Source organism: Schistocerca nitens, chromosome 4 (genome assembly GCF_023898315.1).
Source record: "Schistocerca nitens isolate TAMUIC-IGC-003100 chromosome 4, iqSchNite1.1, whole genome shotgun sequence".
Lineage (NCBI taxonomy): Eukaryota > Metazoa > Arthropoda > Insecta > Orthoptera > Acrididae > Schistocerca > Schistocerca nitens.
In genome coordinates, this window is record NC_064617.1 from 532678888 (window position 1) to 532702046 (window position 23159).

At 40.1% G+C, this 23159-nt stretch overlaps 1 protein-coding gene across 4 annotated transcripts in view; it reads right to left on the reverse strand.

Annotated features, from left to right (window-relative positions):
- Nucleotides 1-23159, reverse strand: part of LOC126253197 (centromere-associated protein E-like) — a 178394-nt gene that overhangs the window by 86441 nt on the left and 68794 nt on the right. For 3 of the 4 annotated variants that reach the window (XM_049954363.1, XM_049954364.1, XM_049954366.1), the window contains one exon: nucleotides 5320-5428. In XM_049954363.1, coding sequence (XP_049810320.1) covers nucleotides 5320-5428 — 109 coding nt within the window. The remainder of the gene's footprint in view (nucleotides 1-5319; nucleotides 5429-23159) is intronic. The other variant, XM_049954365.1, reaches the window with a different exon arrangement.

Consider the following 23159-nt stretch of genomic DNA (forward strand, 5'->3'; position numbering starts at 1 on the left):
TAAGTTTTATTTTCGTTATTTTCTCTCGTTCATGTTTTGTTGCTGCAGTATTATTCTGCAGAAGCGGGATACAGTAAATTTTTTTTGTCAGAGTATTGGTTCTTACCAGTTAAAATCACAAAAATGTAACTGAAAACTAAAACAATCAAAAATTCCCGGAATTCAAAAGGATTCCCGGGTTTTTCCTGGTTGTCCCGGGTCGTAGACACCCTGTGACAGTTTTTCTGTAATGTTCTCTGTTGTTTTCTAGTATGTAGCTGCCATTTTATTTTCTTATGGTCCTTTCACCAATTTGAATTCATAAAATCTGGATATCAGGGTTGATCTGACTATAAAATCACATGCTATTCTGACATCTACAAATCAGATGATATGATACAGCTTTGGTGTTATGCAATGTTTGTTTGCAAGTTGAAACTGAAGAAGTGCTTGATGCACTATCTTCCTTTTCAAAATCACCTCACATATTCTCCTGTCTGTTTGTAAAATTGTTGGTGATCTACTTGATACTGTGGGGTAAGTTTTGAAAGTTACCCTGTAATTTTTTACACCTGTTTTGTGAAGTTGATTGATTGCTGCATATTTCCAATCTTCATTTCTGCCCCCTCTTTTTTTTGCTTGCCCCTCTTCCATAGCTAATAGGAGTGTGCGAAACATTTCTGCCCTCCATGCGAAACATTTCTGTCCTCCATATCAGATTTTAAAAAAATTACAATGATCATGCAGTTGACCTGCTGTCGTCTCCCCTGCCCCCCGATCTTGGATCTGACAATTGACAAATTGTACCATCTGTAAGGAGACTTCAAGATTAATGTCCTGCTGACAAATGTGTAATACAGATGAAGCAATGGCTCTGCTAGATGAGGATGTGGAAACAATCTGGGGCTCACCTATTCAAAGGAAGCATTCTATCATTAGCGTGAAATGAAATAAAGAAAGAATGGAAAATCTTAATATGGTAAGTCTGAAAAGAATTTTAACTCACCAGCACCTGAGTCTTCTATCACATCTAGTGTAATTCTCCTCAAAGTCAGCAATAAACTTTTAACAAAATGCCCCACACCACCTTAGAGTACTATCCACCGTGTTGATTACATATCTCTAATAAAGTGTTTGTCTCCCACAACCATTAAACTACCATCCATGACACTACCCATGCTGGCACACAAGCCTAACCTGGTCTACCTCCATAATCTCCCACTCCCAACACATCTCCAATCAAATCATGATCTTTTATCAGGCTTCAGATTGGTTTTATGCAATTCACCACAAATACTTATTCTGTGCCAATCTCTTCATCTTGGAGTAACATTTACAACAAGTTCTCAATTATTTGTTCTATATACACTAAACTCTGATTTCCACTACCATTTTCGCTCTCTATGGCTCCCTCTCCTACCATGGAAGTTATTGCTTGATGACTTGACACTTATTCTACCATCCTGCTCCTTCTTCTAGTTAACATTTTCCGCACATTCCTTTTCTCACCAATTCTGACAGAACCTCCTCATTTCTTATCTTACCTATCACTTAATTTTCAAGAGCCTTCGATAATATAATATCTCGAATGCCTAGGTTCTCTTCTGTACTAGTTTTCTCATGGTCCATGATACATTTATGTACAATGATGTGCACTAGACATACATTCTCAGTGAAGTTTTTCACAAATTAAGGACTATGTTTGCTACTTTTTTTCATGTGCTAGTCTGCTTGTTATGTACTACTTGCTTCATCTGTCATGTATTATTTTGCTTCCAGGACAGCAGAATTCCTTCACTTTATCTGTTATGTGGGCCCAAAGTTTACTGTTATGTCTGATGCTACTGTAAGTTCCACAATAGTTCAATACTTCTATCATTATTATAGCCTCGATCTACATTCGTGCTCGGTTGACTTTCATTTTATTTAGGATGTCCTTTAATTCTTCCTCACTTTCACGGTGATTGGCAATGTCAACATCACATGATATTAATTTTCTCTCATTTTGAATTTTTCTTTCAGTTAGGTTTTTTCTTTCACACAGAATTTTTATCTCAGTTCTAAGCCTATCTTTCAATTCCTTTGTTTCCTGTTCGATCTAAAAGTTGAACAGCAGACAAGAAAGAGAGAATCCCTATCACAAACCCTTGTGATTGTATTTTTTTCGTGGTACTCCATTCTTATTGTCACCACTTGGTTATTTTCTGTGGTTTTCAAACATCTTGCACCATCTTATACTGTTGAATGTTTTTTCTAGGTTGATCAATCCTAAGAAGGTGTATTTATTTTTCTCATTTCCTCCACTCACTACAAAAACACACTGTCAGAACTGCTCTTTGGTGCCTATATCTTTTCTGAACCAAACTGATCATCTAAAAGAGCCTCAGTTTTTTTCCCACTCTTCTGTGTATTATTCTTTCCAGTAATTTGGATGCATAAGCTACTAAATAAAGATGTGGAATAGGTCTTGCATTTATGTGCCTTGTCTGTCTTTGGGATTGTATGGATGGTATTGTTTCTACAGCCCAATAGTATGTCTTTAGTCTCAACAACATAACTGTTGGGTGCCACTCCCCCAATAATTCTGGAAATTCCAAAAGTATGTTCATTACAAAGACAGTCGCTGTACACTATAAGCTGCACATAAAAATATCTAATTGCAAGACCAGTATTTGGAAATACCATAATCAGTAGTATATATTGTGTGTCAGGAAATTAAATATTTTCACAAGCAACTCAATGTGTACAGCAAGAAGTCTTTTAACAATACTTACAAGATGCAGAGCATCAAGCATTCAAGATTTTCACAAAGGAGCACGAATCCCATACCTCATCAAAATCAACACCCATTTGTTCTACTATCGCATTAGGGGTAGTTTCTCCCTCTCACAAAGACCCTCAATGTACTCTTTCTACCACCTACTCTCTTCTCTGCATTTAACGGTGGAACTGTCTTTGTGTTCTTTATATTGAAGCCATTATTTTTAAATTCTCAAAAGTTATTTTCAGTTTTCTATATGCCCTTCTGGCAATCATTTCCTCAGCAATTTCTTCATATTTTTCTTGCAGCTTTTTGCTTTTGTTTCTTTGCTCTTCCGACAGATTTCATATCAATATTGCTGTACATGTTTCTTTCCCTAAACAATTTTTTTCCCCTCCTTTAGCTGATTATATAGTATTTCTTCTGCCACCTAAAGTTTCTTTACACTTACCATCCTTATATCTCAAAACGAGAATTCATTTAAGAAAACCATGAAATTACACAGAGCCAGAGATAGCTACATAGTGCTTATTTTTGGGAGCTAAAATTGCAGTACTAGAAAAAAACTTTTGCTAGTTTTTAGATTTATTAGTTTACAATAAGTGGGTCCCCCTCGACCTGAGGTCTGAGGAACCTACCCAGCCTCCCTAATTCCATCACTCTTTTATCCCTAGCAATTCCAAAAGCTAGGAAGAGATTTTTCACTTTCACTGTCTCTGTTGCCAGTTATGAGATTTTGCAACCTGAATGTAAGAGCTGGCACAACATCTATGTTTCCTTGTAATTTTCCAGCTGTGCTGATATTTGCTTGTGTAGTTTATGTGATTAGCGTGTTTAGAGATGTCCCTACCTCATCAACTGAGCTATTGCTTTGTTTTTCCATTATCACAGTATTAACAGCCTTAAAGAAATTAAAATGCACTATATTATTTATGGATACCAGACTCCAACTGCAGTGAACACTGATTCTTCCTGACAGTTTTCTTAAACTTCAGCCAATTCATCACCATTACTAAATTGTGATGTCACTCTGTATCTGCTCCTTGGTAGATTTCACAATGCATTACCTGATTTATCCCTCTTAAAAGCCTTACGTTCAGTTCTAGACCTCTCACCAATATTCCTCTCTGATGCAGAGACATATTTCTCTTTTGAAAGGCCTAACCTTATATCCTGGAACGAAATTCAGTCATCAGCCCTAGTCAAAGATCTCCCTCCTCTCATTCATTGTAACCTAAAGTGGAAACACTTTTTCACTATACTGTTCCAACCCACACCAACAGAGTGACTGTTGAACATTGTCTAAAGCAATTCAAATTACAAAGAAATTTCTTCTCCTCCTCTGAAAAACCAACTGCTCCAGGGATTTTCAGATTTCTTCACTTTCAGCATAGTCTCCCAATCTTTCTGGAATTCTCAAACCTTAGTAAAGCTGGAAAAGAATTCACTGCTGTACAAGTCTCAATGGCTTCAAATCCCTATGAAACACATCTCAGTCCTTGTACACCAGCACCTCCTAACTCATCATGCTGAGCCTCCCATCCTACATAAAAGACATCAAGTACTTTCTGGAACATATTGAATACATTAACATCCTTCACCCACCTGGAACCTTCTGTGTCACTTTAATATGGTCTCATTCTACACTAACATCCCACACACACATGACCTTTCAGCTCCAGAAGACTAACTTTCCCAATACCAACCTGAAAGCCATCCAAACACCTTGTTTATGTCACTTTAGGCAACTTGGTCTTCATCATTTACTACTTTACGTTCATGATAAGACATACAAACAGAAGAAATGTCTGACTTGGGGACAGTCAAGTACCCAGATGCTGAGTATACACTACAGCATGACTCATGAGACGTGAGTGCCTGCTCCATCACATAAGCTATTTCAGTTCTCCAACTTAGTATTAGTTTCCCTGAACTCCAGAGACACGAATTTACTTTCGAACATATTGTTGCACCTTGTCAATCTCCTAGACTTAATATCCATTAATATCACCTTCCCTCTTTCCTCTCTTCACCCTTTTATTACTCTTGTCATTGATAGAATTTCATTATGAACTGCATTAATTTTAAACCTTCTGTATCTTTATCTTTCCCCTCTCTTTCATTTTGATTTTCCCCTGCTCTTCTTTTTTCCTACTTCTTAACTGCACTATTTGTTCCACTTCCAAAAGCCAGGCATAGTTTTCCCTATTTTCAAATGTTTCTACAGGAAAGTTCTTGGAATTTTGCCTCTCAAAAGGAAGTGCTGGCTGGCCATTTTGTTGTCTTATAATTTTTTTTCTATTTGATTTGAATACTGGGTTGATTTTTGAATACTGGCTTGTTTTACAATGAAACATGTACATCACATGCTGGGTTCAATTGTTTGTGGCTCATGTGAACGTGACACAGAACACAACAAAATAAACAACTGACACTGACACACACACACACACACACACACACACACACACACACACAGTCACCATAAACCACAGTTCCACAAGCTATATTTACAGCACCTTTTTCCAGAAAAAGAACCCGACCCTGAGCACAAATTTTCCATTGGCTTTTGTTTTTACCTTTCAGGTCATCAAAGTCTACCAGATGTAACTGTAGGTTACCTTTATCTTCTTCAAGCTCAGCAATTCTTTGATGCAATAGCTCGATATCTTCATTACTTTGTTGAATCTGGGAGCAAAATAAAAGGTGAAAAAATTAGCCTTTTCCTTAATTCTGTCACAATAAGTTACTATTTATTACATAATTTTATGCATCAAAATTGAAGTGGCTGTGACTGTAGTAATTTAAATAAATATAATTAGATTCCATTTCAACCACAAATTACCTTATATTCAATCACACCCAGTTACATTTTAAATCCTGTGCATCAGTCTTTGGCATCCACAAGTGTGCCTTTATACGATTTATGTGTCAGTGAGGCAAGTCATCTTAACACTGGATGTACGAGCAAATCACAGAATTGACAAAACATAGTGCAAGTTGTTAAACAGTATGTTGCCACACTGAAGCAAGAAACTATAAAACAATGCATGTAGATCCTACATAAATCTACATCTACATCTACATGACTACTCTGCAATTCACATTTAAGTGCTTGGCACAGGGTTCATCGAACCACAATCATACTATCTCTCTACCATTCCACTCCCGAACAGCGCGCGGGAAAAACGAACACCTAAACCTTTCTGTTCGAGCTCTTATTTTATTTTGATGATAATTCCTACCTACGTAGGTTGGGCTCAACAAAATATTTTCGCATTCGGAAGAGAAAGTTTGTGACTGAAATTTCGTAAATAGATCTCGCCGAGACGAAAAACGTCTTTGCTTTAATGATTTCCATCCCAACTCGCGAATCATATCTGCCACACTCTCTCCCCTATTACGTGATAATACAAAACGAGCTGCCCTTTTTTGCACCCTTCCGATGTTCTCCGTCAATCCCACCTGGTAAGGATCCCACACCACGCAGCAATATTCTAACAGAGGACGAACGAGTGTAGTGTAAGCTGTCTCTTTAGTGGACTTGTTGCATCTTCTAAGTGTCCTGCCAATGAAACACAACCTTTGGCTCGCCTTCCCCACAATATTGTCTATGAGGTCTTTCCAACTGAAGTTGTTCGTAATTTTAACACCCAGGTACTTAGTTGAATTGACAGCCTTGAGAATTGTACTATTTATCGAGTAATCGAATTCCAACGGATTTCTTTTGGAACTCATGTGGATCACCTCACACTTTTCGTTATTTAGCGTCAACTGCCACCTGCCACACCATACAGCAATCTTTTCTAAATTGCTTCGGTTGACCTTACTAGACGGTAAATTACAGCATCATCTGCGAACAACCTAAGAGAACTGCTCAGATTGTCACCCAGGTCATTTATATAGATCAGGAACAGCAGAGGTCCCAGGACGCTTCCCTGGGGAACACCTGACATCACTTCAGTTTTACTCGATGATTTGCCGTCTATTACTACGAACTGCGACCTTCCTGACAGGAAATCACGAATCCAGTCGCACAACTGAGACTATACCCCATAGGCCCGCAGCCACCAATGGTGGTGGTTTGGGATCAGTGGAATGCACACAACAAGGTGTCTGGCCTTGAGCTGTCCTTGAAGTAACCTATTTGTAACAGTTCGCTGTGCCACTGTGGAGCCAACTGTTGCTCAAATTGAAGCAGCAGATGCAGTACAATGCACCACAGCCATATGCCGAACATGATGGTCTTCCTCTCGGTAGTGTCACACAGCCGTCCGGAACACAATCTCCTTCTGACCACACATTCTTGTGACCATCACTGCCAGCAATAATGTACAGTGGTTACATTCCTGCCCAGTCTTTCTGCAATATCGCAAAGGGAAATCCAGTTTCTTGTAGCTTTATTACATTACATTGCTCAAACTAAGTGATGTGTTGATGATGATGTCTTTGTCACATTAGAGGCATTCTTGAGTAACATCAACTCATCATGTCCAATCCCAAAGGTAACTAATGCTCACAACCATAATAGTGTGTATTTAAAGCAAACCTGATTTGCATCCTGACAGTGGCATTACTAGTGCCACCCTTATGCAAAATCTGAATACACATCATCTACTTTAATCAAATGTTTGAAGTAAGCTTTTTACCAGTTATTTTGTAAACACGTGTTACATATCTCTGCAATTGAATCAGAAGGATCTGAAATGTTACTATGCATAATTCATGACTGAATTCAGAGCTTATATCATTTCATCTCTCTAATTTATCGAGTTTTTAATTTTTAATACAAAGAGAACTTATAAACTAAGCGATGGTGAGAATACTAAAACTTCATAAACAAACACCTTGTAAATGGTAGAAGTCAAAATCAGCCCAAAATTAATATGGAAAATTTGAATGGCCTGCAGTGGTTCTTCTTCATGGGGGAAAATAAAAAGAAATTGAAATAAAACAAGATTGTGTGGGAAATTGGCAAAATAAATATTTAGTAACTTTCATTATTTTATCCGTTACGGTTAGAGAACATCACAGTTGTTTTTATAAATTAGCACGGATCGTAAAAGAGAATCAAACCTCTCTCTTAAAATATGTGAAGGAGAGCTTTTCATGAAGTCATGCTGCTCCCTGAGATAAACTAAATCATTACATAACTCTTCAGGCTTTCCTGGCGAGATCTTGAGATGTGGAATAATCAGGTCTACTGCCGGATGTTTGTGTCGCTCTGGCAAAATATTTCGGCCACGTAACTCGTTGCCTCCTTCAGGTGCTACCTGAGACTGCGTATTGGAGGATCTTGTCCGGTATTTATGCCCAGAGTGCACTGGGTGCTCTCTTTGCTGTCCGCGCCTGCCTGGAGCTGCTTGTAAGGTGTTGTCTCTTCCCTGGTGCTCCCTCGGACGTCCGTGCCCGACTTGGTCCCCATCTGTGGCAGCTCTCTGAGGCCCGTCCTTTGTTGGGCATTCCGATTGCAGTCCGCACCTGCCTGGCGCTGCTGGTAAGGTCCTTTGCCGGGCGCTCCGTTCACGGTCCGCGCCCGCCTGGCACAGCTCCTGAAGTGTTGGCACTTCCCTGGTGCTCTGACGGTTGTCCGCACCCCGTTCGTCCATCATCTGTGGTCGTGGCAGCTGTCAAAGGCCCGTCACAAGGAATTGTGTTCGCGGTCCGCGCCCGCCTGGTGCTGCTCCTGCGGTGTTACTACTTCTTGAGGAGTTTCTTGCTTCCTTTCGTTGGGTCCTGATAAGCTCCAGAGCCGGACTCCACACCGAGCTGAGCTGGTAACCACTGTCTTGGTTTATTAGGTTGTCTGTGATCTTGATCTCGATGGCCTCCTTTATGACACTGTCCCAAAATCTTGGCGTCTATGTCACAATTTTGGTGTTGTTGAAGTCCATTGAGTGATCGAGCTCCAGACAGTGCTCCGCTATGGCAGATTTAGTTGCCTGTCCGAGTCTGGTGTGCCTCTGGTGTTCTTTGCACCTGATGTCCACCGTCCTGGTTGTCTGGCCAATGTATGACTTTCCACACTGGCACGGAATGTTGTAAATGCCTGGTTTACGTAGCCCCAGGTCGTCCTTCACACTCGCTAGCATTGTCCTAATTTTGGAGGGTGGACAGAAGATACTCTTGATATCATATTTTGAAAGAATTCTGCTGATCTTTGGAGAAACAGGTCCAGCATATGGCAGGTATGCCACCTTCTTCGCCTCCTTGATTTGGCCACCCAGATCCCCCAACATTAAGCCCATCAAACTTTTAGGGATGTAATTGAAGGGTCAGTTCATTGCACAAAATCCTGCACTAGTAATGCTTTTGCAATTATGGACAGCTATAGAGGCAACATGGCTCAATTTTTCTGCAGTGGACTTCTAGTGACTTGTCGAGTCCATGCCACGTCGAGTTGCTGCAATCCACTGGACAACAGGAGGTCTGGCATGATATCAGGAGGTATCCAAGACTTTTCGTCTGAGTATGTAGATTTAGCTTCTTCTGTGTTTTCTTAATAGCATATTTCTTAAATTTTGTGCAGTTTTTTCCTCTAGTTACGAGTTTTAGTCTCATGTTTTTGTTACTATAAAGTGTTGTCAGGCAGTCTGTAGTGCAGTTTTCATTTCTGCTGAACAGTTAGCTTCACAGCTCATAAGGTTTCAGCCTCCACTGGTGACACATAAGGTGGTTACCAAGTTGAATATCTAGGTTAATGTCTGTGCTTTTATAGTCAATTCTTAAGTTACTAATACTGGAATGGGTAGGGTGTGGGCAGGCTACGTGCGAACGCAGGAGCAGCTGGCCAAAGTTTATGAATGGCTGAATGCTGTTTTGGCTACGGTCAGTCATATCCAGGCAGTTGGCTCAGGGTGTAGCGGTGACAGAGAATCTGGCATGTTGCATGAGACACATCAAATGTCTTGTTTTGCTCACAGTCTCTGCTACTGAGGTACCTCCTAGTGTCCCCAACATGGTGGATCCATCCTCTCTGGAGGATGAGTGGCAGGTGGTAAAGCGACTGTGTCGCTTTAAGCAGAGGGCTGATGTGGAGGCTGGCAATTTGTCCTTGACCATTCGCCCTGTGAATGGACAGGTGGCCACTCCTTCAGCCATGTCTGAGCAGGCACATGGGGGAAAGGGTTTACTAGTTATCAGAAGCTCCTACACTGGGAGTGTTATGGAACCCCTTAGGTAGATAGTATTCAGGACTGGAAATCTGAGATGTAGAGCTGGCCTTGCCAATGACTTTTGAACATGCAGGGTGCACTTGTCTGGAAGTTGTGACTCACATCGGCATCAACAATGCCTGTCACTTGCATTCTGAGACCATCCTCAGGTCATACAGGCGGCTGGGGTAGGTGGTGAAGGCTGCTGACTTTGTGTGCAGGGTGCAACCAGTGCTCACAATTTGCACCATTGTTCCCACAGTTGATTAGGAGCCCTTTTGTTTGGAGCCATGTGGAAGGTCTTCACCAAAGGCTTTACCAATTCTGTGATGGACTTGGCTGCAGATTTTTGGACCTGCCTTATTGGGTGGGGAATTGCAGGATTCACCTTGATAGGTCAGGGGTGTACTACACAAATAAAGCAGCAACTAGGGTAGCTGAGTACTTGTGGAGGGCACATGGGGTTTTTTAGGCTATGTGGTAGGTTGAGGTTCTCTGATGAACACTCGCCAGACAACTTGCAGATAGCCATATCATACCATGCTCAGAGTAAAGACACTTCGATTAACAAAATTTTATCAGTTAATTGTCAAAGTATTCGTTTTTATTTATTTATTTATTTATTTATTGTTCCGTGGGACCAAATTAAGGAGAAGTCTCCATGGTCATGGAACGAGTCAATACATGAAATTATAACACGATATTAGAAACAGATAAAATGAAATATAAAAAAATATATTCAGGTGACAAGTCGTAAGTTTAATCGACAATGTAACACTGGAATTTGCTTAATTTTTTAGCTCTTCCAGGAGCTCCTCGACAGAATAGAAGGAGTGAGCCATGAGGAAACTCTTCACTTTAGACTTAAAAGTGTTTGGGCTACTGCTAAGATTTTTCAGTTCTTGTGGTAGCTTATTGAAAATGAATGCAGCAGAATACTGCACTCCTTTCTGCACAAGAGTCAAGGAAGTGCATTCCACATGCAGATTTGATTTCTGCCTAGTATTAACTGAGTGAAAGCTGCTAACTCTTGGGAATAGGCTAATATTGCTAACAACAAACGACATTAAAGAAAATATATACTGTTAAGGCAATGTAAGAATTCCCAGACTATTGAATAGGGGTCGACAAGAGGTTCTCGAACTTACACCACACATAGCTCGAACAGCCCGTTTTTGAGCCAAAAATACCCTCTTTGAATCAGAAGAATTACCCCAAAAAATAATACCATACGACATAAGCGTATGAAAATATGCGAAGTAGACTACTTTTTGTGTTGAAGTGTCACTTATTTCAGATACTGTTCTAATGGTAAATAAAGCAGCATTTAGTTTCTGAACAAGATCCTGGACACGGGCTTTCCACAACAGCTTACTATCTATCCTAACGCCTAGGAACTTGAACTGTTCTGTCTCGCTTATAATATGCCCATTCTGTCTGATCAAAATATCGGTTCCTGTTGAACTGTGAGTTAGAAACTGTAAAAACTGAGTCTTACTGTGATTTAGCAACAAATTATTTTCCACAAGCCACGAACTTATTTCATGAACTACATTATTTGTTACTGTTTCAATATTACACACAAGATCCTTCACTATCAAGTTGGTGTCATCAGCAAACAGAAATATTTTTGAATCACCTGTAATACTAGAAGGCATATCATTTACATAAATAAGAAACAGCAGTGGCCCCAGCACCGACCCTTGGGGAACGCCCCACTTAACAGTGCCCCATTGGGACTGAACATCACTACCACTCTCAATATTGCGGAGAATTACCTTCTGCTTTCTGTTCTTAAAGTAAGAGGTGAACCAATTGTAAGCTACTCCCCTTACTCCATAATGGTCCAACTTCTGCAGTAATATTTTGTGGTCAACACAGTCAAAAGCCTTCGTTAAATCAAAGAAAACACCTAGCGTTCGCAACCTTTTATTTAATCTGTCCAAAACCTCACAGAGAAAAGAGAATATAGCATTTTCAGTTGTTAAACCATTTCTAAAACCAAACTGAACATTTGACAGCAAATTATGTGAATTTAAATGCTCCAGTAACCTTGTATATACAACCTTCTCGATAACTTTAGCAAACACCGATGGCATAGAAATAGGTCTAAAATTGTCAACATTATCAATGTCTCCCTTTTTATAAAGTGGCTTCACTACCGAGTACTTTAATCGGTCAGGAAACCGACCACTCCTAAAGGAAAAGTTACGGATATGGCTAAGTACTGGGCTAACATACATAGAACAATACTTCAGTATTCTGCTAGATACCCTGTCATATCCATGAGAGTTCTCGGTCTTTAGTGATTTAATTATTAACTCAATCTCCCTCTTGTCAGTATCATGGGGGAGCATTTCAGGTAACAGTCTCGGAACACTTTTTTCTAAGAGCGCTATATGATTCCCTGTTGGGACTAGTAACAAAGTTCTCAAATTTACTGCCCTCCAGGAAACTTCTCATGCTCAAATTATTCTGGGACTGAGAGCCGACTGTAGCCCACAGTAAAAGGCTCAGAGATATTTAGTGATTTATGGAAAGTATATCGAAAAGACAGATTAGACACCATAGGAGGGGGTGTGTTCACAGCAGTTCACAAAAATATTGTCGCTAATGAGGTCAAATTTAAATGTGACAGTGAAGTTATCTGGTCACGCACAACAGGTCTAGTTGAAATCCAGTTAATTGTTGGATGTTTTTACCAACCACCCTGCTATGACAGTTTTAGAGTCACTAGCAGAAAGTCTACGGTCAGTAATGCAGAAATACCCAGATCATGCAGTATTAGTTGGAAGCAATTTTAACATACTGAGCACAGACTGGGAGATCTATGGATTCACTGCAGTGGATACAGGCAAACATTGTAGCGAAGTTATTTTGGAGACATTTTCCAAAAACCTTTTTGAACAGTTAGTTCGAGAGCCCACATGCAATGGAAATATTTTAGACCTTGTAGCTACAAACAAGCCTGACGTAATCGACAGCATCATTATCGAGACAGGGATTAGTGACCATAAAGTGATCATAGCAACTTTGGTTGCCGAAATTAATAAATCAGTCGAGAGGGCTAGGAGAGTATTTCTACTAGAAAGAGCAGACAGACAGTTGTTAGTATCTCACTTAGACAATGAACTGACATAATTTAGTTCCTGTATGATGGACGTAGAGAAATTATGGGCAAAGATGAAATAGATTGTAAATCATACTCTGGAGCTGTAAGTGCCGAGTAAGTGGATTACAGATGAAAAAGACCCACTGTGGTTTAACATCAAAATTTGAAAAATGCTGAGGAAACAAAGGTTGTTGCACTGTCAGTTCAAAATGGAATGTGCAAATGATGACAGGCTATAGCTAACAGCAATTTGTGCACCTGTAAAAAGATCGATGCACAAAGCTTACAACAACAACCACTGTCATACCCTAGGAACAGATTTTGCCGAGAACCTAAGAATTCTGGTCCTTTTTAAAACTGCTAAGTGGGTTCCCCCCCCCCCCCCCCCCCATGAACCATGGACCTTGCCGTTGGTGGGGAGGCTTGCGTGCCTCAGCGATACAGATAGCTGTACCGTAGGTACAAGCACAACGGAGGGGTATCTGTTGAGAGGCCAGACAAATGTGTGGTTCCTGAAGAGGGGCAGCAGCCTTTTCAGTAGTTGCAAGGGCAACAGTCTGGATGATTGACTGATCTGGCCTTGTAACAATAACCAAAACGGCCTTGCTGTGCTGGTACTGCGAACGGCTGAAAGCAAGGGGAAACTACGGCCGTAATTTTTCTCGAGGGCATGCAGCTTTACTGTATGATTAAATGATGATGGCGTCCTCTTGGGTAAAATATTCCGGAGGTAAAATAGTCCCCCATTCGGATCTCCGGGCGGGGACTACTCAAGAGGATGTCGTTATCAGGAGAAAGAAAACTGGCGTTCTACAGATCGGAGCGTGGAATGTCAGATCCCTTAATCGGGCAGGTAGGTTAGAAAATTTGAAAAGGGAAATGGATAGGTTAAAGTTAGATATAGTGGGAATTAGTGAAGTTCGGTGGCAGGAGGAACAAGACTTCTGGTCAGGTGACTACAGGGTTATAAACACAAAGTCAAATAGGGGTAATGCAGGAGTAGGTTTAATAATGAATAGGAAAATAGGAACGCGGGTAAGCTACTACAAACAACATAGTGAACGCATTATTGTGGCCAAGATAGATACGAAGCCCACACCTACTACAGTAGTACAAGTTTATATGCCAACTAGCTCTGCAGATGACGAAGAAATAGAAGAAATGTATGATCAAATAAAAGAAATTATTCAGATAGTGAAGGGAGACGAAAATTTAATAGTCATGGGTGACTGGAATTCGAGTGTAGGAAAAGGGAGAGAAGGAAACGTAGTAGGTGAATATGGATTGGGGCTAAGAAATGAAAGAGGAAGCCGCCTGGTAGAATTTTGCACAGAGCACAACTTAATCATAGCTAACACTTGGTTTAAGAATCATGATAGAAGGTTGTATACATGGAAGAACCCTGGAGATACTAAAAGGTATCAGATAGATTATACAATGGTAAGACAGAGATTTAGGAACCAGGTTTTAAATTGTAAGACATTTCCAGGGGCAGATGTGGACTCTGACCACAATCTATTGGTTATGACCTGTAAATTAAAACTGAAGAAACTGCAAAAAGGTGGGAATTTAAGGAGATGGGACCTGGATAAACTGAAAGAACCAGAGGTTGTACAGAGTTTCAGGGAGAGCATAAGGGAACAATTGACAGGAATGGGGGAAAGAAATACAGTAGAAGAAGAATGGGTAGCTTTGAGGGATGAAGTAGTGAAGGCAGCAGAGGATCAAGTAGGTAAAAAGACGAGGGCTAGTAGAAATCCTTGGATGACAGAAGAAATATTGAATTTAATTGATGAAAGGAGAAAATATAAAAATGCAGTAAATGAAGCAGGCAAAAAGGAATACAAACGTCTCAAAAATGAGATCGACAGGAAGTGCAAAATGGCTAAGCAGGGATGGCTAGAGGACAAATGTAAGGCTGTAGAGGGTTATCTTACTAGGGGTAAGATAGATACTGCCTACAGGAAAATTAAAGAGACCTTTGGAAATAAGTGAACCACTTGTATGAACATCAAGAGCTCAGATGGAAACCCAGTTCTAAGCAAAGAAGGGAAAGCAGAAAGGTGGAATGAGTATATAGAGGGTCTATACAAGGGCAATGTACTTGAGGACAATATTATGGAAATGGAAGAGGATGTAGATGAAGATGAAATGGGAGATACGATACTGCGTGAAGAGTTTGACAGAGCACTGAAAGACCTGAGTCGAAACAAGGCCCCCGGAGTAGACAACATTCCATTGGAACTACTGGCGGCCTTGGGAGAGCCAGTCCTGACAAAACTCTACCATCTGGTGAGCAAGATGTATGAAACAGGCGAAATACCCTCAGACTTCAAGAAGAATATAATAATTCCAATCCCAAAGAAAGCAGGTGTTGACAGATGTGAGAATTACCGAACTATCAGTTTAATAAGCCACAGCTGCAAAATACTAACACGAATTCTTCACAGACGAATGGAAAAACTAGTAGAAGCCGACCTCGGGGAAGATCAGTTTGGATTCCGTAGAAATACTGGAACACGTGAGGCAATACTGACCTTACGACTTATCTTAGAAGAAAGATTAAGGAAAGGCAAACCTACGTTTCTAGCATTTGTAGACTTAGAGAAAGCTTTTGACAATGTTGACTGGAATACTCTCTTTCAAGTTCTAAAGGTGGCAGGGGTAAAATACAGGAAGTGAAAGGCTATTTACAATTTGTACAGAAACCAGATGGCAGTTATAAGAGTCGAGGGACATGAAAGGGAAGCAGTGGTTGGGAAGAGAGTAAGACAGGGTTGTAGCCTCTCCCCGATGTTATTCAATCTGTACGAGGTGTGGCTAGAAAAAAACCGGACTAGTACTGGTGAAACAATAAAACGAATGCAATAAGGCTGAAAGTCGCGTGGCCTGTCACGTGACTCTCGCTCCGCCTACTGCTCGAGTTTCATCTGCCTCCTGCACTCAGTCTGCCCGTGGCGTCTGTTTTAAGTAGTTGACGTTTTGTCTGTGCGTCGGAAAATGTTGAGTGTACAGAAAGAACAGCGTGTTAACATCAAATTTTGTTTCAAACTAGGAAAATCTGCAAGTGAAACGTTTGTAATGTTACAACAAGTGTACGGCGATGATTGTTTATTGCAAACACAAGTGTTTGAGTGGTTTAAACGTTTTAAAGATGGCCGCGAAGACACCAGTGATGACACTCGCACTGGCAGACCATTGTCAGCAAAAACTGATGCAAACATTGAAAAAATTGGTAAACTTGTTCGACAAGATCGCCGTTTAACAATCAGAGCAGTGTCTGAGTTAACAGGAGTTGACAAGGAAAGTATCGAACAAGTTTACCGATTTTTTCAATGTTTGCATCAGTTTATGCTGACAATGGTCTGCCAGTGCGAGTGTCATCACTGGTGTCTTGGCGGCCATCTTTAAATCGTTTAAACCACTCAATCACTTGTGTTTGCGATAAACAATCATCGCCGTACACTTGTTGTAACATTACAAACGTTTCACTTGCAGATTTTCCTAGTTTGAAACAAAATTTGATGTTAACACGCTGTTCTTTCTGTACACTCAACATTTTCCGACGCACAGACAAAACGTCAACTACTTAAAACAGACGCCACGGGCAGACTGAGTGCAGGAGGCAGATGAAACTCGAGCAGTAGGCGGAGCGAGAGTCACGTGACAGGCCACGCGACTTTCAGCCTTATTGCATTCGTTTTATTGTTTCACCAGTACTAGTCCGGTTTTTTTCTAGCCACACCTCGTATATTGAGCAAGCAGTAAAGGAAACAAAAGAAAAATTCGGAGTAGGTATTAAAATCCATGGAGAAGAAATAAAAACTTTGAGGTTCGCCGATGACATTGTAATTCTGTCAGACAGCAAAGGACTTGGAAGAGCAGTTGAACGGAATGGATGGTGTCTTGAAGGGAGGATATAAGATGAACATCAACAAAAGCAAAACAAGGATAATGGAATGTAGTCGAATTAAGTCGGGTGATGTTGAGGGTATTAGATTAGGAAATGAGACACTTAAAGTAGTAAAGGAGTTTTGCTATTTGGGGAGCAAAATAACTGATGAAGGTCGAAGTAGAGAGGATATAAAATGTATACTGGCAATGGCAAGGAAAGCGTTTCTGAAGAAGAGAAATTTGTTAATATCGAGTATAGATTTAAGTGTCAGGAAGTCATTTCTGAAAGTATTTGTATGGAGTGTAGCCATGTATGGAAGTGAAACATGGACGGTAAATAGTTTGGACAAGAAGAGAATAGAAGCTTTCGAAATGTGGTGCTACAGAAGAATGCTGAAGATTAGATGGGTAGATCACATAACTAATGAGGAGGTACTGAATAGGATTGGGGAGAAGAGGAGTTTGTGGCACAACTTGACCACAAGAAGGGATCGGTTGGTAGGACATGTTCTGAGGCATCAAGGGATCACCAATTTAGTATTGGAGGGCAGCGTGGAGGGTAAAAATCGTAGGGGGAGACCAAGAGATGAATACACTAAGCAGATTCAGAAGGATGTAGGTTGCAGTAGGTACTGGGAGATGAAGAAGCTTGCACAGGATAGAGTAGCATGGAGAGCTGCATCAAACCAGTCTCAGGACTGAAGACCACAACAACAACAACAAAAAGTGGGTTTAAAGGCTTCTATCCACTCATTCATTGACTAGTCTGGTGTGGCAGTAGAAGATAGCAAAAGTGAAGTCGACATTTTAAATTTCACATTTAAGAAAACATTCATGCAGGAGAATCATACAAATATACCATTGTTTGACCATCACACAGACTCCCGCATAGAGAAAATAGAAATAAGTATCTCTGGTATAGAGAAACAACTGAAAGACCTGAAAGCATTTAAGTCTTCAGGTCCTGATGGAAACCTAATTTGGTTTTACAATGACTACTCTACAGCATTTGCCTCTCACTTGGCTTGCATTTATCATGTATCTCTCATTTGCAAGTCCGAAGCAAAAGTTCAGGTGACTCCGGTATATAAAAAGGGAAGAATGAACCCACAAAATTCCAGGCCAATATCTTTAACCTAAGTTTGCTGCAGAATCCTTAAACATATTCTCAGTTTGAGGGAAATGCTTCTGTCCACAAATCAGCATGGTTTTAGAAAGAATCACTCATGTGAAACTCAGCTTGCCCTTTTCTCGCATGAGAGCCTCTGATCCGTGGATGAAGGGCAACAGGCGGATTCCAAATTCTGAGATTTCCGTAAAGCATTTGACACAGAGTCACACTGCTGGTTGCTAACAGAAGTACAAGCATACACAATAGGTTCGAATGTACGTGAGTGGCACAAAGACTTCTTACATAACAGAACCCAGTATGTTTTCCTCGACAGGGTGTGTTAATCAGGGACAAGGGTATTGACAGAAGAGCCCCAGGCAAGTGGGACAGGACCGCTGTTATTTTCTATGTACATAAATGAGCTAGTGGCCAGGTAAAGCAGCAGTCTGTGGCTCTTTGCTGATGATGATGTGGTGTGTGAGAAGGTATCGTTGTTGAGTGACTGTAGGAGGATACTAAATTGACTTAGACAAAATATCTAGTTGATGTGATGAATGGCAGCTAGCTCTAAATGTATAAAAATGGAAGTTAATGCAGATGAGACGAAAAACAAACCCATAATGTTCGAATATAGTATTAGTAGTTTGCTACTTGACACAGTCGCATTTATTAAATATCTATGTGTAATGTTGCAAAGCAACACAAAATGGAATGAGCACAAAAGGACTGTAGTATGGAAGGCAAATGGTTGGATTTGGTTTATTGGGAGAATTTTAGGGAAGCGTGGTTCATCTGTACAGGAGACCGCATACAGGACACTAGAGGGACCCACTGCTGAGTACTGTTCAATTGCTTGGGATTTGTACCAGGTCAGATTAAAGGACAGCACCAAAGCAGTTCAGAGGAGAGCTACTAGATTTGATACCAATAGGTTCAAACAACACACCAGTATTACGGAGGTGCTTTGGGAACTCAAATGGGAATCACTGGAGGGAAGGTGATGTACTTTTTGAGGAGCACTATTGACAAAACTTACGGAACTCGCATTCAAAGCTGACTGAAGAACAATTCTACTGCTGCCAAAGTCCATTTCATGTAAGGACCATGACAATAAGATTAGAGAGATTAGGGCTCATATAGAGACATACAGAGAGTCGTTTTTCCATTGCTCCACTTGGGAGTGAAATGGGAAAGGAAATGACTAGTAGCGGTACGGCATGCCCTCTACCATACACCATACAGCGGCTTACGGAGTGAGTATGTAAGTGTAGACGTAGATATTTTGTGAAGATGAACATGCCTTTGCACTATACTAGCTTAGTAGTTAAACTAAGTGTCTGACCAGTTGAAGAAACAAAAATGTTTCAGTAGATATGGGTCCACAAACAAACTATTTGTGAATAACTGTGAATGTATGATTATATGCCATTTTATTTCAGTTTGAAATGTAATCTTTTCAATTAAGTTCCCATCTAACTGGTCTCAAGTTTCACCCTTGGCTCATGGTAAGGGAATGTAGTAGATACATGATGGGACAATTGCACATTATGCTGCTGATGCAAGTTGACACCTAACAAGCCAATATTATCCAAGATGTATACGTCCAAATTTTACATTTTCCTTATCTTCCACCTTGTTTCCTTCTATCAGTTTTCAGTGTCAGTAATGGTTTATTAACACCAAATTGTTTCTAATCAAACCTATATCTGATCTGACTCCCTCAGGTCAACTGAATATGAGAGATGGTCAGTTACCATTCTGCTTATAAAATTTTGTACATGTCCTTGTCTAGTTATGCACACATAATAAATTTGTGCAAAGTAACGAAATATATACTTATGGTAATTAAAATAATGGAAATTTCTTAGCACATTTGATAAATGTGGCACTCGATGTCCTCTAGTCTGTTGTACAAACACAAATCCGTTATGATTGGAATGTATAGTGAATTATTCCAAATAATTTATTCCGTACAATGCAATGAAGCTCTTGGTTGCAACAGATATTACAGAGGAGAAAAATCTGCTCTAGATTTTATGCTCTACAACTGAGTACATATGTTCAGTCTGTCATGTTTAGCTAGGCCAGGGTAGATGGTTAAGTTACATGCAAGTTTGTTACACCACATGTAAACATACAAAATTTAATGACTGTATCCTTTCAGACAATAATACCTTTGTTACACAATACATTTAGTCACATACAATATTCCTCGGCAGTAATTCAGCCTAAGAATATAATAATAAATGCAATAGAATGGTAGATACCATCTTAAACAGCATTTGTACTCAGTTCAATACATAAATTTCCTAACATGTGAAGCATACATACACCATAAAAGATATAGGGAGGAAAAAGTGGAAGATAGCCCAGTTTCTCTCTTTCAATATCGTGTTCTGTGCATTTCACATTTTCAGCGCAACATAAAAGCTTGCAGGGAAAGTGTGCCATTACTGTTTATCCTGCCAACCATTATAGTACGATAGTGGTATTAATCCAAATATATTATAAAAATATGTGTGTGTGTTTTTTCCACATCTAGGTCTGAACAACAGGACCGATTTAGCAAAACTTGGTATACTTATCCCTTACTGTCAGGCAATAGTCGCTGTGAGAGGTAAGAACCACCTACCTATCATAGTTCAAATGATATGACATCATAAAGAATGAGGTGCCTGAAAAACTGTCACGTTGTGCATGAAATTTAAATTTACACAGAGGTGACGAAAGTCACAGGATACCTCCTAATGTCGTTATCAAATCTCCTTCTGCATATTGCAGCAATTTGGTGTGTTACTGACTCAACAAGTTGTCGGAAGTTCCTTGCAGAAATACTGAGCCATGCTGTCTCTACAGCCATCCACAATTGGCAAAGTGTTGCCAGTGCAGGATTTTAAGCAAAAAATGACCTTCTGATTATGTCTCATACACGTTCAATGGGGTTCATGCCGGGTGATTTAGGTGGCCAAATCATTTGTTTCAATGTCTAGAATGTTGTTCAAACCAATCACAAACATCTGGGACCTGGCAGCGTGGAGCATTATTAAGGGAACATGAAGCACACGAATGGCTGCAAATGATCTCCATGTAGCTGAACGTAACCATTTCCACTCAATGATTGGTTCAGATAGACCAGAGGACCCAGTCCATCCCATGTAAACACAGCCCACACCATTAGGGGGCTACCACCAGCTTCCATTGTGCCTTGTTCACAACTTCAGTCCACGGCTTCATGGCGTCTGCGCCACACACTAGCCCTACCATCAGCTCTTCCCAACTGAAATAGGGATTCACCTGACCGTGCTACGGTTTTTCTGTCATCTAGGATCCAACTGATACGGTCATGAGTCTAGAAACAGCGCTGCAGGCTGTGTCGTGCTGTTAGCAAAGTCATTCGCGTAGATCGTCTGCTGCCATAGCCCATTAATACCAAATTTAGCCACACTGTCCTAACGGATATGTTTGTCGTACGTCCAACATTGATTTATAAGGTAATTTCATGCATTTTTGCTTGTCTGTTAGCCTTGACAACTCTATGCATAAGCCACTACTCTCGGCCATTAAGTGAAGGCTGTCGGCAATTGTGTTGTCAGTGGTGAGAGGTAATGCCTGAAATTTTGTAGCCTATTCACAAACACGTTTGATTTGATACTTTGGATCTCGGAGTATTGAATTCCCTAATGATTTCTGAAATGGAATGTGCCATGTGCCTATCTCTAACCTCCATGTCGTGTTCAAAGTCTGTTAATTCCTTTTATGCTGAAACAATAAAGTCCAAAACCTTTTCACATGACTCGCCTGAATACAAATGACAGCTCTGCCAATGCACTGCCCTCTTATACCTTTGTGTACATGATAATTCCACCATCTGTTTGTGTGCGTATCACTATCCTATGATGTTTTGTCACCTCAGTTTATTACTTCTTTGGTACTAACTCTATTCGCAACATATTTCGCTGACAGTATCCGTATTTGCCACTGAATGTACTTACATAAATATATCATTGTAAGACACACAGTTCAAGAGATTCGATGTTGTAAACACTGAGATATGTTGAAAATGCCATGTCGTGCATGAATTTTTAATACATTTATTATTTGCTACTAAGACACTCCTACACTTGAGTCAACTTAAGGAAATACCTGACACCTGGCAGCATTTTAGACAGCTTTCAACTGCAAAGCACAAAGAGCTGTAAGCAAAAATTATAGCTGTCTACAGTGAGGAATAATATCTCTTAATTTGTATACTGTACTTATACATTTGCACGTAATGTACATTTCTTTGTAAGACTGTTTCATAATTTCAAATGTGTTTTCACAAATATATGGATACTTCACTACAAACACATTCCCAACAGAAAACTGGAAAAATGAATGCCAGGTTTGTCAGCTGTTATTAAACAAAAAAAGGTTCTTGTGGTCAAAATTTATTATATAGTGATGGTACCCATACACTGCCATGCGACCTCATGGTCTCCCACACATTTCCTTTCAATCAGTGCAACAAACACTGACAACTGTGTAGCAGAAAACTGTATCAGATCCCTGCAACAAAGTAATCAAGCAATGCCTAATGGCTATATCAGATGAATATGACTAATCACAACAAGGTTCTTTAATGGTCCAAAGATGGTGATACCATTCATTAGCAGATCAGGTGTCAACCTACAGCAATTGTGAATTTTGTGGCGTTGTGGATGGGACATGAAACATTTTGCTTAAATGGTGAGCTGACGCCTAGCTCATTCCTCTCTCTTTGGGTCACTGAAGAATCATCTGAGTGGCTAGCGATTCATATCCAAAATGGACATACTATGGCCTATCCTGGGTTAGCCAGCTTGTCGAAGTAATTGCTGCCCACTGACAATGTGTTCAGATATCAGGCGCGGATTAATGAAGTTTTGTGGGTGGAGGCATTTACCTAGACGAGAAAGAACACACATGGGTCCTCTCCTTGAAAGTTAAGGAAAAAACCTTCAAAAATACTGTTTAAGGCTGTTTTGATAATTAAAAATATCATAAAATTGCAAAAAATGTGTTTTATTTTAGACAAAAAAAGTTTTAAATTTCTTGAAACGTGTAGCATTCACAACCTTTTTCTGAATAACTTCTTGTATATAATTGTTAACACACACCAGCAAGCTC